This window comes from Astatotilapia calliptera, chromosome 15 (assembly GCF_964374335.1).
Source record: "Astatotilapia calliptera chromosome 15, fAstCal68.1, whole genome shotgun sequence".
NCBI classification, from domain to species: Eukaryota; Metazoa; Chordata; class Actinopteri; order Cichliformes; family Cichlidae; genus Astatotilapia; species Astatotilapia calliptera.
The window spans coordinates 14,567,561-14,583,362 of record NC_137436.1 but is presented as its reverse complement, the minus strand read 5'-3'; the positions used below and the strand labels follow the sequence as shown (position 1 = coordinate 14,583,362).

Sequence of the window (15,802 nt, the reverse complement as noted above, 5' to 3'; positions counted from 1 at the left end):
CTCACACAGACACAACCTTATGTGAACCAGGAACCTGCTGTGTAGCTGGGACATGTGGAGTTGACCCCTGAGGAGAAGCACTCTCTCTCAGCCTTGCATGTGGGAAAGTAAGAGCATTTCTTTTTCAAATGAGCAGTTAAAGTAAAAGCATGCAATCTGAAAGAAAATGATGGTATCCAACTGGTCATGGAGGGATAAGTCTGTATTGACAATTTAATCCCGCCTTCTCTGGATGTGATGCTATTTTCAGGGCCAATACAGCGGGGAAGTTGTCATTTAAAACTAAGCTATACCTATATCTTGCTAATGATGAACATGTGTATGCTTTCATAATTCAGAGCCAGATAGACTTCTGTTGCTTTAGACTAGATCAGCCACAACAAACACAGAGACGCATCAGAGCCAAAGTAGCACTTTTTTCAAAATACATTTTAGCTCATTTGCCTGAAGGATGTCATCTGTTGTCCATCCATCCACAATTCACAGGAATCCCCACTTCTCCCAGAGTAGTGGTCAACTTTTATTAAAACTTGCACACAATGATCACCCAAATGGTCTTTAAATAAACTATGCTTGAGGTCAAGGTCATATCTGTTGTTTTGCGCTACTCCTGAATATGCCAGTTTGGATTATTATGTTTAGAAAATGAGTGTTTGTGTGCTCCTTTCTGCCATCTATACGTAAGTTGGATTACAGCATAATTATGTCTTAAGCTAGGTTAGGTCTGGTCAAAAGCTAGTACCATGGCACTGGGTCTTGATTGGCAATGACAGGCCAGAAATCCGGTTCACCAACATGATCAGCATAACATTCTGTATTTATGAGTGAAAAACCTGAAGGATGCTTTTCAACATTCACAATCCTATATCTGCTATTCCCACCCTGTTGATATATTTTTGACGAGTCTCTTCTTTTCAATGATAATTCTAGATGGAAGCTACAAGCCAATAAAATAATGCTCGGTGTCAATCGGATAACATCAAGAAATGCTTTGGTGGCATATCATGAAGGTTTTGGTTCTAAAGATGCTTAGTGGCCGACAGCATCTTTTGTTATGTGCTAAAATGGAAACTTAGAATTGAAAGAAACCCGGCCCGCTCTCACATCATTCTCTCTCTTTAATTCTTACAAAGACTCCAGCCCTACCACCTGCTAGATGGTGATGATTATTATTTTGCTGGTCTTGATCATGGACAAAGTGGTACTTTTGGGATGATATGGATGAGGTCTTCCTTTTGCCATTATGCTAATACCAGTAAGATAATTGACATGGCTGTGGTTAGTACTCAGTCTTTATCCATGCTCCTGAATTTAAACACTTTAATTTGGTGGTGAATGAGACCTTTTTCTGTACTCCTCAAAGAAAAATGTGTGATAGATTGTAAGCTGTATGAGCTATTACATCATTAGCGTACTATTTTATTGATTATATCAGTTGGGCGACCTTTAAAACTTTTAAAGTCATATGTAAATGCACAATACTGTCACAGTCTGTCAGTAATGGAGTTTTAGACCCAAAATGCGAAAAAGGGGAAAAAGGCGAGCTGTAACAAAAAGTGACGAGTTTATTTTGGCTGTTAAAAAAATGTCCAGAGAAAATAACATAAAGGGCAAGGGAGAAATGTGAAACAAAGTTTGAAAGGAAAAAGTAAACTACGTACAAAGTTAAAGGACCACACGAAATCAGGAAACACTAAGTGCATGCAAACAAAAGCTCTGACAAACGACTAATGGGAGGACAGCACTATTTATCTGTACCCACACAGAAGAGCAAGCAGGGAGGTGGAGACAAAAGGGGAAAGCAAGACACAGCTGAACTAAATCATGGCGGATGAGAAAAGGGAAGTAAGACCAAGAGCAAGACTCAAGGGACGACTAACTATCACAATAAAGTGGGACGTGAGAAGAGATAACTAAACAGGGAAACACAGACACATGGATGACCCTAATACAGAAGTACTGGGACAAGAGGAAGGAACAATAACCTCTAATGCAACCAGGAACTCAGAAGAACACTCAAGAATCAAAAAGAATAATTAAAACCACAAAAACAAAACTTGAAAGTCAAAAATACTTGAAAGATCCTGCGACAAATGGCCCATTATTTTGTATTTGATAAATACAAAATAATCTAATTATAATCTAACCACTTAAATCAAGGCACTTAAATATAAAAGAAAAAAATCTAAAATTCTACTTGTGGTGTATATCATAATTAATCACTGCTATCAGATGCGGTCTCAAACTGTGGATGTTTCTTGGCTCAAGTTTGTGTTGGTTTTTTTTTGTATTTCCTCCTAACCTCTGCCAAATCCACCCTGCTCCTCTTCCTCTCTGTGAGTTTACACCTCACGTAAAGTCAAAGGGCATCTGCTCCTGCCGGCAGTGTTTTTCCTCAGAAATAGTGTGCCAAAGTAAATTTCCTTTTTAATCTCTGCTAATTACTGACCCAGTCAAACAGACCATTTACTCACTAACAGCATATGGTGGTTAGATAGGTAAGAAGAACTGGAATTTATGACAGTATGTTTGCACTGAAGCACCGCAGCAATTTCCTAATGTTGTAAACCTGCTCAACATTTGGCAATAAAACCCTTTCTGATTTCTGATTCTGAATGCACATCACAAACGCAGGTTTTTGTTATGCATATCTTTATTGAAGCTGACCAATCAGTACACATTTGGACATGGGGCATTTAGATAATCTGATTGGTGCATTTACAGGAGGCGGGGCACCAAGAGGCAACAGTTGGGTTGTTGCAGCCCGACTGCTGCTTCAGCTGGGGACAGTTACTGTACTTATCAGAGAAGGGACAGGGGTTGGCTGCGAGAGAGAGAAAAGCATAAAGAACATAATAAGCATTAAGTTGGTGAGGAGACAACAGTTTTAGTTTAGCTTTGTTTATCAGCTAAAATAAATTTAGCTATAAGATGATCCATTAAATTTGGTGCTTAGTTCAGATAAAATAATTGTTGTGGATGATTTTAACATCCATTTAGATACCCGAAAATGACAGCTCCAACACTACATTCACTCCAATATTAGACTCAATTTGCTTTTCTCAGAATGTAAAAGATTACTTTAATCACACTCTGGATCTTGTTCTCACATAAAAAGCATAAGAGCTGAACATTTAACACTAATCCCTGAAAACCCTCTTCTGTCTGATCATTTATTGATAACATTGGTTAATACATTTAATTAAAGTGGATGCCATTCTGAAAGTGCTGTAACAAAATTTATGCATATAATCCCCACTGTATTATTGTAGTGTCTTTAACCTACAATATAAAGTGCCTTAAGCTGACTGTTGTTGCGTGCAACTTTATTGTATGTGGTGCACACAGAACCAATGTAACTTCATCTTTACACAATATATTACTTTATCAAAGGCTTACATTGAAATGTCCCTAAAGGTCTGCAAAACAGAAACATGTATATCTCACCTTGTTTACAACTATTATATTCCTATAGGATATTTCTACTTACTGCACAGGTTGTTTTCACAGGCGTTGGGACAGTCACCGCAGGAGGGTCCTTTCTTGTAGGGTTGGGTTAACTGGTAGTTTCCACTGTAATTGTAGGTCAGACCATCAAATATTAAAAATCACAGCAAACACTAACGCTGGATGTCATCCCAAACATGTCACTGTTATCCTATGAGAACTCAAAGCAACTCTGAAATACAATTTAATGACAAATTATATGCAAATTTCTGTGCATTAAATGAATGACAAAATCCACATATTCTTCTTGAAGGAATTGCAATTCAATCACTGCTCCTAGTGATCATTTCATCATTGTATATTAGAATCACTAATGACTTAGCTTATGAGGGTCTAAAATGTACAAATAATACTGATACAGGTTGCAGACAAAAGAGGACGTTCAAAAGATTAAAATATGCCATTTTATACAACACATCATTATGGTAAGATGCTATATACGTACGGTGGGCAGTAATGGCAGACGTAGAAGTACTTGTAAGCAGAGTTGGGACAGTAGGCCATAGCACAGCCGATCTGATTAGACCTGTACCAAACAACCTGCACAGAGAGACAAAATACAAATGTTTTTAAAGCCAGGGTTTGGGCTTAAGAATCACTTTTAGTTAAGTGCATGTATATGTATCACTGTACCTGTGTGTAGTGTCCCACCACTCCTCCATTGATAGATCCCACGCCATAGCTGAAGTCCTTCACCTCGTCATACCAGGACTGGATTGCGTTGCTCCAGGTGTTCTGAAAGCTGGACATGTACAGATTTTCCCCACAGCCGCTGGCTAAGAGGAGGAGTGAGATAGTTTAATCAGGTTGGTGAGACTTTTTAAATCCCAAAACAAATGAATGCTCAGTTCGAGATCACTCATCAAAGAAAATTCATCATCATCATCATCATCATCATCTTGTGAAATCAAAGGACTTGAGAAAAGCATCTTTGCAAAATATTGCCCAATAAATGAAAGATGATGATGGCAGTTCAGAAAAATAACACTTTCTAAAACTTAGAGAAACAAACAGAAAAGAATTACAAAATGTTAACAAACCAAACTGTTAAGATAGTGATTCATAATGTGCTGTTATATGCATCTTTCCCTGTTTTTCCGTATTGCACTGCCGTGCCACTCTCAATCTGACATTTCTTACCTTCGGGACAAAAGCAAACACAAATACAACTGAGTTAATTAAACCGCGCTGCCATAAATATATCTAAAATGTACTTCCACATCACTTTATAAACTTAAAAGTAAAAAAACAAAACAGTTAAACATGTAAAAAACAAACACAAAAGTGCTTTTTTTTCTGTGCTTTTGTGGTGTTTTTTTGTAAGGCGCGAGGAGTAATGAGGAACTTACTGTTGATCACTCTGTCGCTGGCAGGACTATGCTTCATGGAGCAGGTGTTAGCCCATCTCTGAGCAGTGGCTTCAGACTCATTGTTCCAGTTCTGCAGGGAGCAGAGGACAAGACGGCCCGTTAAATCAGAACATGTAGATAAAAACAAATGTGTACACAAAAAAGTGCTGTGTGCTTTCATTATTAAGCTGAACATGACACAACAGTATAATGTTAGTTGTGCAAAGCATTAACATTATAACTTCTGAGTTTTACCATCTTCAACATGTTGCTCGCAGTAGGCTGAACATTCCCCCTCAGAGTATTGTGCTTGTTCACAATCTCATTCTTCTCAGTCGTAGTGGTCACTAAATGAAAGCATTAAAAGCAAATTAACACCTTGAATGAGAGATTAAATATAGTTCATATCGGTCAAGATTTATGTATGAATAACTGCCACACTCACCCTGCTTCAGATGTGATTTTCAGAGATGAGAGAAAAAATAATGGTAAAAAAATTATTGCTCAAAAATGAAGAAATAACCAAATGAAAACAACTTTAAAGAGGATATATGACTTTACTTACCCCCAAGGTGCCAGGCACCTGAAGGACTGCAGTGAGGCCCAGAGCGCACAGCAGAAGAAAAGTGTAAAACGTCATTGTTTAATCTAAGACTGTCAATGACTGCAAGAGCCCGCAGGTCTCATTTATAGAGCCAGTACCACTCAGACATGTGTGAACCAGTAACACGTCACAACAATGACATTAAGCAATAATAAGGCATTAGTAAATGCTTAATCCATCATTGGTAAAGCATTACTCATCCTTAGTACATAATATGCAGAGGTGGGACCAAGTCATTGTTTTGCAAGTCTCAAGTAAGTCTCAAGTCTTTATCCTCAAGTCTCAAGTCAAGTCTCAAGTAATGTCAGGCAAGTCAGAGTCGAGTCTCAAGTCACTGGTGTAAAAGTCCGAGTCAAGTCACAAGTCTGAAACTTTGAATTTCAAGTCCTTTCGAGTCATTCAAAAAAAACGAAAAAATAATGTTGCAGTTATGCTAAATGTAAATATTAGACCATGTAATTTTTTAATCTGTGTTTTTCTCAACACATGACAAAATAGTGAACTTAGAAAATATACACAAATTGTGAAATTGCACCTCTTTAAAATGCAGCTCAATTAAACCTAGCTCCAAGAATAATTTTCACCGACAGTTCTGAGATAAGCTGCATGTTATTCTTGGATGCGGTTGTAGGACCGGCTTTAAAATCGCATGACAAAAATATCATACACATTAAAAAAAAACTGTATCACCAACGTAGCCTGGACAACATTTGCTAGTTAGATGAAGTCAGCTATCTCATCTTAGCATATTTATATGCATATTTATAATCATACGGTTCTTGGAGTGAGTGCATACACTCATGAAGTTTAGTAACTTCAGGTCACTGCAACAAGCCCAGGTACAGTTTACCGACGGATGGGTGCAGGACCTTGAAACGCACCGTGTAGAACGAAAGACATTCGTACCTATCATAAGTTTACCAGTCTCACAAATCGTCGTCATAAATACACATTCCTTAACCGTTTATTAATAGGACCTTTGAGCTCAACGGTAATTAATTAGTAGTGGAAATAATTTCTGGTAGCATCACAGAAATGTAGCAGTGACAATAATATTGTATGCTGTAATCGTACTGGGCAATTAGTGATACAAAAAACCTGTTTTATCCTGTGAATAAAAGTATATGTTTTTGTCAATGTACCATAATAACAGAAGCGAAACGCAATATTGTGTCAGGACAATTCACTATTTATGCACAATAAATAAAGGAGCATAGCGCGACAATTTCTGTTCAGCGCCAGACTTGCTTGTAACCTATATCACTAATTATGTTATGAAAATGACGTATTAACTACTAAAAAACACTGACCTTCGTGTAAATGCTTGGAGCAGACTAACCTGTGAGCTGGAGTGTTCTGGGACGTTATATTTGGTCTTTGAATGGCTGCAATCCAGGCCATCCGTCGAGTCTTTGTTACTTCGGAAACATGGCTCGAACAATTTCTCTTCAACGACGTAATCCGATAACAACCGATCTCTTTACCCGTCGGCTTCCCGTGGCTGTCATGCGACCGGCTATTGCAGTTAATAATACAACAGCTTCTTGACATTTTTGTGTTTCTTTTTATCGCTGTATAACTGATTTCAATTGAAAGCCTGCGTGCGCTAGTACCGCTTGCCACGAGTTCCCAGAATCCTTTGCGGTTCTACCCGTGAATGACGTCACATTTTCAATCTCTATATAATATGCATGTTAAATTTTATATTTGGGGTAAAATATCAAGTCTTTTCAAGTAAACCGGTTCAAGTCCAATTCAAGTCCCAAGTCATTGGTGTAAAAGTCCAAGTCAAGTCACAAGTCTTAGAACATTTTTTCAAGTCAAGTCTAAAGTCATAAAATTAATGACTCGAGTCTGACTCGAGTCCAAGTCATGTGACTCGAGTCCACACCTCTGATAATATGTGGCGAGGGAAATACATGTTTCTTTTTCATTAATGAGCTCATAAATAATGTGTTCATGTTCATTATTTATAAAGAAAGTGATTAGCAAAGTGTTTAAATGCACATTTATTTATATATTTAATCATTAACTCATTGTGAGTGTGTTAGCGGAGGTTTTATAAAAACTTATTTGATATCGTAATTTATGGTTTATTCAGCCAGTTATTATTTTAAACAAGTTTTTTTTTTTTAAATATAGAAGGCTAATTAGAAATACTAGTACTGGTCAAACTATGAATTTTTCTTATTGAATTCTTTTTGTGATCACTCTTAAGAAATGCACCCTATTGGGTCTGCTCCTCTTACTCTCTGCAAGTTTAACCCTGCTATAAAGTTAAATGCTAACGGCCCTTGGGCTAACAGCAGTGCTTGTCCTCAGAGTTGACCACCAAAGTAAGTTTCTTCTTTAATCTCTGCTAATTACACATCAAGCAAACAATTTACTCTCCTAGAGCATAAAAATTTTACATTTTTCATATGGCGGTTTAAGGGAACAAAGCTGGGAAGACACAACACGAATGCATGTTTTTAATAAGCATATGTTTGTTGAAGCTGACCAGTCAGCACGTTTGTGGGATTTAGATAATCTGATTGGCGCACTTGCAAGAAGTGGGAAACCACAAAGTCACAGTTGGGTAGTTGGAGCTCCACTGTTGCTTCAGTTTGGGACAGTTACTGTGATAAAGAAGCATAAAACAAAAGCATAAAAATATTTTTTTATCCAAAAAAACAAGGGGTTTAGAGATAAAGTTGGACATGTGCAGGGGAAGGATACAAGGTATACTGGACAAAGGGTTTTGAAGATGGAGCTGCCTGACAGGAGGAAAAGAGGAAGACCTCAGAGAAGGTTCATGGGTGTAGTGAAGAAGGAAGAAGGGTTGGTGTGACAGAAGAGGATGGAATTGATAGGACGAGATGGAGGCAGATGATCTACTGTGGCGACTCCTAAAGGGAGCAGCCCAGAGAAGAAGGTGGAGAAGAACCTGTGTTTAGTGTCCCACCACTCCTCCATTGATAGATCCCACTCCATAGCTGAAGTCCTTCACCTCGTCGTTCTAAGTCTGGATTACGTTGCTCCAGGTGTTCTGAAAGCTGGACCTGTACGATAGTTTAATCAGTGTGGTGACACTTTTTAAATCCCAAAACAAATGAATGCTCAGTTCGAGATCACTCATCAAAGAAAATTCATCTTCATCGTCTTCGTGAAGTCAAGTGTGAGTGCTCACATTAAGAACTCGAAGGAAATTTGCTGTCTTGCCTCGTGAAATCTAGGAAAGTGATGACGACGAAGGGCCCCTTCATAAAACAATAAAGGAAACATGATTACATCGGTACAGAAAAAAGACAAACATAAAATACCAGTTAAACCTAGACCAACAAAACGAGAAATAAGGATTTTTTTTTTCTGTCCAACATGTAAGGATTCATTATGTGCTGCTATTTGCATGCTTCTGTGTTTTTTCCATGCATGGTTGTACTACTGATTCAAAATGACTGATTCCTTGTGGTTACTGGATTAAAGCAGTCAAAGAAACAGGAACTTACTGCTGATCGTTCCGTTACTGGCAGGACTGTGACTCATGGAGCAGGTATTGGCCCATTTCTCAGCATTTGCCTGTTTTACCATCTTCTACATGTTGCAGGAGCTTCCATGTGGTACTGAGGCAGGTTATTGGCCAGTCGTTAGATGGTGAGGGTCTCTTCTGGGGATCCTTAGGGATCTGGACAGTCCAACCTTCAGTTAGCCATTCTGCCATACACTCAAGGAGTGCAGTCAGCTTCTTCAACCAGTAGGCATGAATCATGGCGGGACCTGGTGCTGTCCAACTCTTCATACCGGAGACCTTTCCTGGGATGTTTGTCAATGTGATGGTTACTGGACCCTGTTAGGGAGATTCCTGTGTTCTGCTCTTACATCCACTAGCCACTGAGCATCGCGATTATGGATTGTGTCCTTCTCCTATATGCTATTTCAGTTTTGCTCCATCTCCAACATTGGTGAGGCTGTTCTCATATTGTTCTCCTGCTACTGGGAGTACACCTTAGATGGTTCTGTGGGGTAGAGCTGGTTTGTTCTTCTGGGCTCTATCTCTCTGGTATACCTCTTCAAGCGCCTGGGTGTGAGTCTTTGTTTGGCAGTTTCCAAGGCCTCGGGTACCAAGGCACCTTCTTCATTGCACCTTTCTGCAACTGTGATAGTTGGTTAACTTCCCTCTGTGCTACCTTGATCTTGGCCTCTAGTCTCCTTCTCCATGGAGGGTACTGCTCCTTGTGGCTGTTCATCTTGTAGCCAAGCATCTCACGGATCACTGTTACTGTGGTGTAGATCAGCTGACTAGTTTCTGTGCAGTAGGGTTTGTCCTTAGTGCTGTATTCACATCTTCTAGTAGACCTTCAGAGGGTACTTCACGTAATATTGGTAGCCGGTTGCGGAGGGTCCAGATTGAAACCTTCGCCATGATCCTATCTTTTAGGTTAGTTACTCTCCCACTTAATGTTGTTTCTTCCATCGTACTTGGGCCGTGTTACCCAATGTTGGGTGGGGGTGATCATATCTGCCCATGACCTGTCGTCCTGACTCCCCCTTGCGGTAACATTTGTGTGGTACCTCATTGATCTCAAGCTATGAAAACAGTTACTTCTACCAAATGTTGGAACACTGAGCTACTAGTTGTTTTGCCATCCATCTGGATGATGGGTATCGAAGATCATATTAAACTCCTCATTAAGTGCATACTTACTGCTTCCACTAGAAGTAAGAGGATAATTAGCTAGGTGCTGCTAATCAAATACAGTCTAAGTCAACTTTAACAAACGTGACCAACCATATAAAAGCAGAGGTTTTGTCAGTTTATATTTTTTCTCTATTGTTTTTCTCCAATCAGGAACTGTCACGGCTGGGCAACCGCTGAGTTTAAGGTACGGACCCAAAAAGCAGACACGGGAGAACTGAACTGAAGTTAAACAAGAAGCGAACCTTTATTTGGGCTGTGACAAGAATCAAAACCAAAATCAAGAGGAGGACTACACAAACATGAACCTCATGAATAAAGAAAAACTAAACCCGACAAGTAAGACAAGACTATAACTTTGACTATGACTTTGACTATGACTAACATGGGGAAATATAGGCAGACAACCTGACAATGAACAGTAAGAGACAAAAGACTTAAATACACACATGAGGTGATCAGGGGAAGTGGAGACATATGAGGAAACAGCTGACTAGAATGAACATTATGACGCCACAGGGGAAGTGAGCCAAAACACAATGAACATGGAAACAAGACTTTCAAAATAAACAGTAAACATGACGAGATGCAGACATGACAACATAAAGGGCAAGGGAGACCAAAACACAAGGGTGAAGACACAAGGGGAATCTACTAAACAACGAACAATAACAGCAACCTAGGCATAATAAATATTAACTAAATAAGCTAAAATGAAACTAGAACATGAATGAATAATAAAATACAGTGAAACTCAAAACACTGTGTCCCATGACCCAGGACCATGACAAGGAACATCATTCTCACCACTCTCAATGCAGTTCTCGAAACAGTAAAGGCTGTTCTCATAACGCAAACTCACCTGTGCAAAAGATGCTCAGATCACCGTTTTCAAAATATGCCAAATCAGTCAATCACTTCAGCTCTGTGATTCACAAATGGAAACTCTTTCACCTACTTTTTAAGACTTAGACATCAAATTGATTTCTATCAAAACCTTAGTGACTTTGAAAAGAGCTCTGCAAAAATGTTGGTCTAATGTAGAGTAACAGTGGAGAGGCAGGGCAAGCAGGTGAGTAACTGGTGTTTTTTCAGTAGCAGTAGGGCGGCTGGAGGATACAAGTGGAGATGTTAAACCATAGTTCAAATCGTTCCCAAAAGGTTGATTTTGTTCATCTGGACGTGACATTTTCAGTGGGAGAAGTGTTTCGTCACTCATCCAAATGACTTCTTCAGTCTTAGCTGACTGCAGGTTTCCCCAGCCCTGCAGTTCATTGATCATTATTAATGATCAATGAACTGACCTTCAGGCCCATTATTCATTCAGTGGTGCTAGTTTCAATCATTGTGCAATGTACTGTTTATAAGGTTGGGGATGAGCATAGAGGCTTTTTTTGGCATGCGCTCAAGGTTACAGAAATGTGGTCCAAGTGTTTATTTTCAATAAAACAAGTTTGTTATCGTATGGAAAGGGAACTAATTTTCACACAATGGCAGTCCGTGCGACAATGCGGGCAATAGGAAATCTAATGTTTAAGTTGGAATGGAAAGTTTGATGGGCTGAAACGAAAACACCCGCCACTTAGTGAAAAGTGGAAACTCAAGGCAAGAAAAAAAGGATCCAGTTGGGATGAATTCCAACCATATGAGTCTGTAGCTCTATCTGTGCTCCTCATTGGTAGACTGCATGAGCCTGCCTCACACAGACACAACCTTATGTGAACCAGGAACCTGCTGTGTAGCTGGGACATGTGGGGTTGACCCCTGAGGAGAAGCACTCTCAGCCTCAGATGCAGAAAAGTAGGAGCATAGACCAAAGTAAATTTCCTCTTCAATCTCTGCTAATTACTGAACACATCAAATAGACAATTTACTCTATAAAAGCATAACAAGTTGACTTTTTTGTATGTAGCAATTTTAGGTGACCAAGCTAAGAGACACAACACAAATGCAAGTTTTTAATAAGCATATCTTTATTGAAGCTGACCAATCAGCAGATATTTGGCATTTAGATGATCTGATTGGTGCACTCGCAAGAAGTGGGAAACCACAAAGTCACAGTTGGGTGATTGTAGCGCCACTGTTGCTTCACTTCGCAACAGTCAATGTACTCATCAGACTGATACAGAAGCATTAAACAGTAGCATAAACCATATAATATATTTTGTAACCTTCCTCACCATTTAAGAATATTTATTTTGTCATTGTTTAGCAACTGCTCAAAGTAGAGCTAATCTGTGATCATGAATAAATTGTACAAATTATATTCTGATTGGATGCTACTTACTGCATAGTTTGTTTTTACAGGCGTTGGGGCAGTCACCGCAGGAAGGTCCCTTCTTCTAGGGACCTTGTAGGTCAGACCATCAAATACTAAACATTACAGCAAACACTTGATATCAGCCCAAAGTTGTCACTATTTTCCTCAAGCCGTGTTTGAAGTAGATGCAAGTTGCTCGCATTTCACCCATCACCTTTGCTTCTAATGATAATTTCATTATTGTGTGTATAAGAAAGCACTCAGTAGAGTAGCTGAACAGGTTTCACAATACAAAGATAATAACGAAAGAGAAAATGAATGCATTCAGGGTAAAATAAAGGAAATTATATTTTACTTTTGCTTCCAAATTCATTTTGTATTGCATGATGCTCCAAAGCATTTGGATCCATTTACTGCAAATTACTCTTCAACAATCATTTGAAGTGAATAAAATTTTAAGAAACATCATCACTACAGGAAGCTTTATACTCATGGTGGGCAGCATTGGCAGACATAGAAGTACTTGTATTTGGAGTTGGGACAGCAGGCCATAGCACAGCTGATCTGATTGGACTTGTGCCAAACCACCTGTGGAAGGACACATATATCCAGTGGCATTACCTCAAGTAAGGGTGCCTGAGTTATACTATATATACTATATGTCTCTATATTTATATAAAACAGTACCTGTGGAGGATAGTAGCAAGACTAAAAAATAAATTTTACAAGTTGGTAGTGAGACCTGATACGATGTATGGTTTAGTGATGGTGGCTTGGACAAAAAGACAGGAGGTGTTAAGATTTTCATTTGGAGTGACCAGGATGGACATGATTAGAAATCAATGCATCAGGGGGATATGTCTGTTTCAGGGTTTTAGAGATAAAGTTAGAGAGGTGAGACTGAGATGACTTGGACATGTGCAGGGGAAGGATGCAGGATATACTTGACAAAGGGTTTTGAAGATGGAGCTGCCTGACAGGAAGAAAAGAGGAAGACCTCAGAGAAGGTTCATGGGTGTAGTGAAGAAGGAAGAAGGGTTGGTGTGACAGAAGAGGATGGAATTGATAGGACGAGATGGAGGCAGATGATCTACTGTGGCGATTCCTAAAGGGAGCAGCCCAAAGAAGAAGGTGGAGAAGAACCTGTGTTTAGTGTCCCATCACTCCTCCATTGATAGATCCCACTCCATAGCTGAAGTCCTTCACCTCGTCGTTCTAAGTCTGGATTACGTTGCTCCAGGTGTTCTGAAAGCTGGACATGTACAGATTTTCCCCACAGCCGCTGGCTAAGAGGAGGAGTGAGATAGTTTAATCAGTGTGGTGACACTTTTTAAATCCCAAAATGAATGAGTGCTCACATTAAGAACCCAAAGGAAATTTGCTGTCTTGCCTTGTGAAATCTAAGAAATTGATGACGACGACACGCCCCTTCAGAAAACGGTCAAATAAATGAAACATGATTACAGTACAGAAAAAAAGACTAAATGAAATAACACTAAAACTTAGGCCAACAAAATGTCACAAGAAACAAGGTTAATTTTTTTTTTTATTTGTCCAACTATAAGGATTTTATAATGTGCTGCTATTTGCATGCTTCTGTGATTTTCTGTATGTGCCCTTCGACTACTTAAAAAAATGACTGATTCCTAGTTACTACATTAAAACAGTCAAAGAAACAGGAACTTACTGGCTGGCCTGTGACTAATGGATCAAGTATCGTCCTATTTCTCAGCACTGGCCCCAGCCTTGTTCCATCTCTTTGGAGAGCAGAGCAGAAGAATGGCCATTTAATCTTTAATGTTTAAATAACACATTGTTGTCTGCAAAACTCTTTTGTTTATGCTTATTGCAAGCTCTGTTAAAGCTGTAATAAGCAGGTTTTTCAGAGGAAACGTTATTAACTCATGTCAATCGCATATTTGAAATTATTACACGAATACTCCAGAGCGCACAGCAGGGTAGAGCTGTACATCATCGCGGTTACCTGTCACCCTCCAAGACCCCCACATGTGTGATTTATACAGGCAGGACCACTTAGACATGAGTGAAACAAACAGACAAATTCAAGGACTAATGAGAGAATAACCACACCTGCTTCGATTCGCACATGGGACAAGTCCTTGGTCATGTGGGGCGATCGTGGCGCAAGAGTTGGCAGTTTGTCTTGTAATCAGAAAGTTGCTGGTTCAAGCCCCGGCTCCGACAGTCTCGGTTGTTGTGTCCTTGGGCAAGACACTTCACCTGGTTGCCTACTGGTGGTGGTCAGAGGGCCCGGTAGCGCCAGTGTCCGGCAGCCTCGCCTCTGTCAGGGTGGCTGTGGCTACAATGTGGCTGCCATCACCAGTGTGTGAATGGGTGGATGACTGAATGTAGTGTAAAGCTCTTTGGGGTCCTTAGGGACTAAGTAAAGCGCTATACAAATACAGGCCATTTACCATGTCTGTGGATCGCATGTGTGTGTTTTCACTGCACCCCTGTGTTTATTTTCTTTTTCTATGCATAGTTTCCTTTTGCTGTAATTTTGAATATCAAACAGAAGATTGCATTAAAGTCCTCTTTAAGTGCATCCTTACTGCTTCCACGGGAAATAAAAGGATAATTAGCCAGGTGCTGCTAATCAAATGAATTCTAACTGAACTTTAACAAATGTGACCATCCATGTAAAAGCAGAGGTTTTGGCAGTTTGTCTAGTCTGAAACATGCAGCTCTGTGTTAGAATTTTTCTCCATATGTTTCGATGCTTTGAAAAAGACTTTTTTCATAGCGCAATCTCATCCGCGCAAAAGACACTCATATCACCTTTTTCAAAACAGTCAATCACTTCACGTCTGTGAGTCACAAATAAAAACCCTTTCACCATAATTTTAAACCTTAGACGCCAAATTGTTTGACTTTTATCGAAACCTTACTGACTTTGGAAAGAGCTCTGAAAAAATTGGGGACATGTGACAGGACAGTGATCTCAATCACAGCAGCAAATCTACAACAGAACATCTGGACAAGAAAACAATCAATGTGATGTGATGGTTTAGTCAAAGTCCAAATGCTGTGGTGGGACCTAAAGAGAGCAATGCATAAATCAATGTCTCCAAATGTCAATGAAGCAAATCATAATTATCAACATTATCAAAGGCCAAAATTCCTCTGCAATGATGTAACTGATAAAGTCATACAGGAAACTATTGCTCCAATTTACTGCTGTAAAATACTGAATCATGGTATCTATTTAGTTTTCCACAGAACTGCATGAAATCCCGTGAAGACCTTTTTAACATGACTATAAATGGTATTACAAAATTCAAATGCGATTAAGAGCATTGATAATATTTCTCCTCTCTATATCCTTGTCAGCTTATGGAGAACTGGTCAGATCCGCAAACTTCTCCTTTGAAGCAAAAACACACAAT

The 15,802-nt window shown here is 39.4% G+C and overlaps 1 protein-coding gene across 1 annotated transcript; it reads right to left on the bottom strand.

Moving 5' to 3' along the window:
• Window positions 1-2,640: 2,640 nt before the first annotated feature.
• LOC113037550 (cysteine-rich venom protein-like) lies at window positions 2,641-5,655 on the bottom strand. Its single transcript, XM_026194777.2, has 7 exons — window positions 5,418-5,655; window positions 5,112-5,203; window positions 4,857-4,947; window positions 4,141-4,283; window positions 3,953-4,047; window positions 3,491-3,573; window positions 2,641-2,824 (listed from the first exon to the last, which is right to left on the bottom strand). Exons 1-7 carry the CDS (start codon window positions 5,494-5,496, stop codon window positions 2,697-2,699), a joined length of 711 nt encoding a protein of 236 aa, XP_026050562.2. The 5' UTR covers window positions 5,497-5,655; the 3' UTR covers window positions 2,641-2,696.
• Between the last annotated feature and the right edge of the window lie 10,147 nt (window positions 5,656-15,802).

Bases quoted from the DNA above. Each gene is read 5' to 3' on its own strand.
- LOC113037550 (XM_026194777.2), bottom strand. From the start codon at position 5,496: ATGACGTTTTACACTTTTCTTCTGCTGTGCGCTCTGGGCCTCACTGCA. The intron at 4,048-4,140 runs GTACAGTGATAC...CTCTCTGTGCAG, and splicing joins TGGTGGGACACTACACACAG to GTTGTTTGGTACAGGTCTAA. The intron at 3,574-3,952 runs GTACGTATATAG...CTACAATTACAG, and splicing joins GTCTGCCATTACTGCCCACC to TGGAAACTACCAGTTAACCC.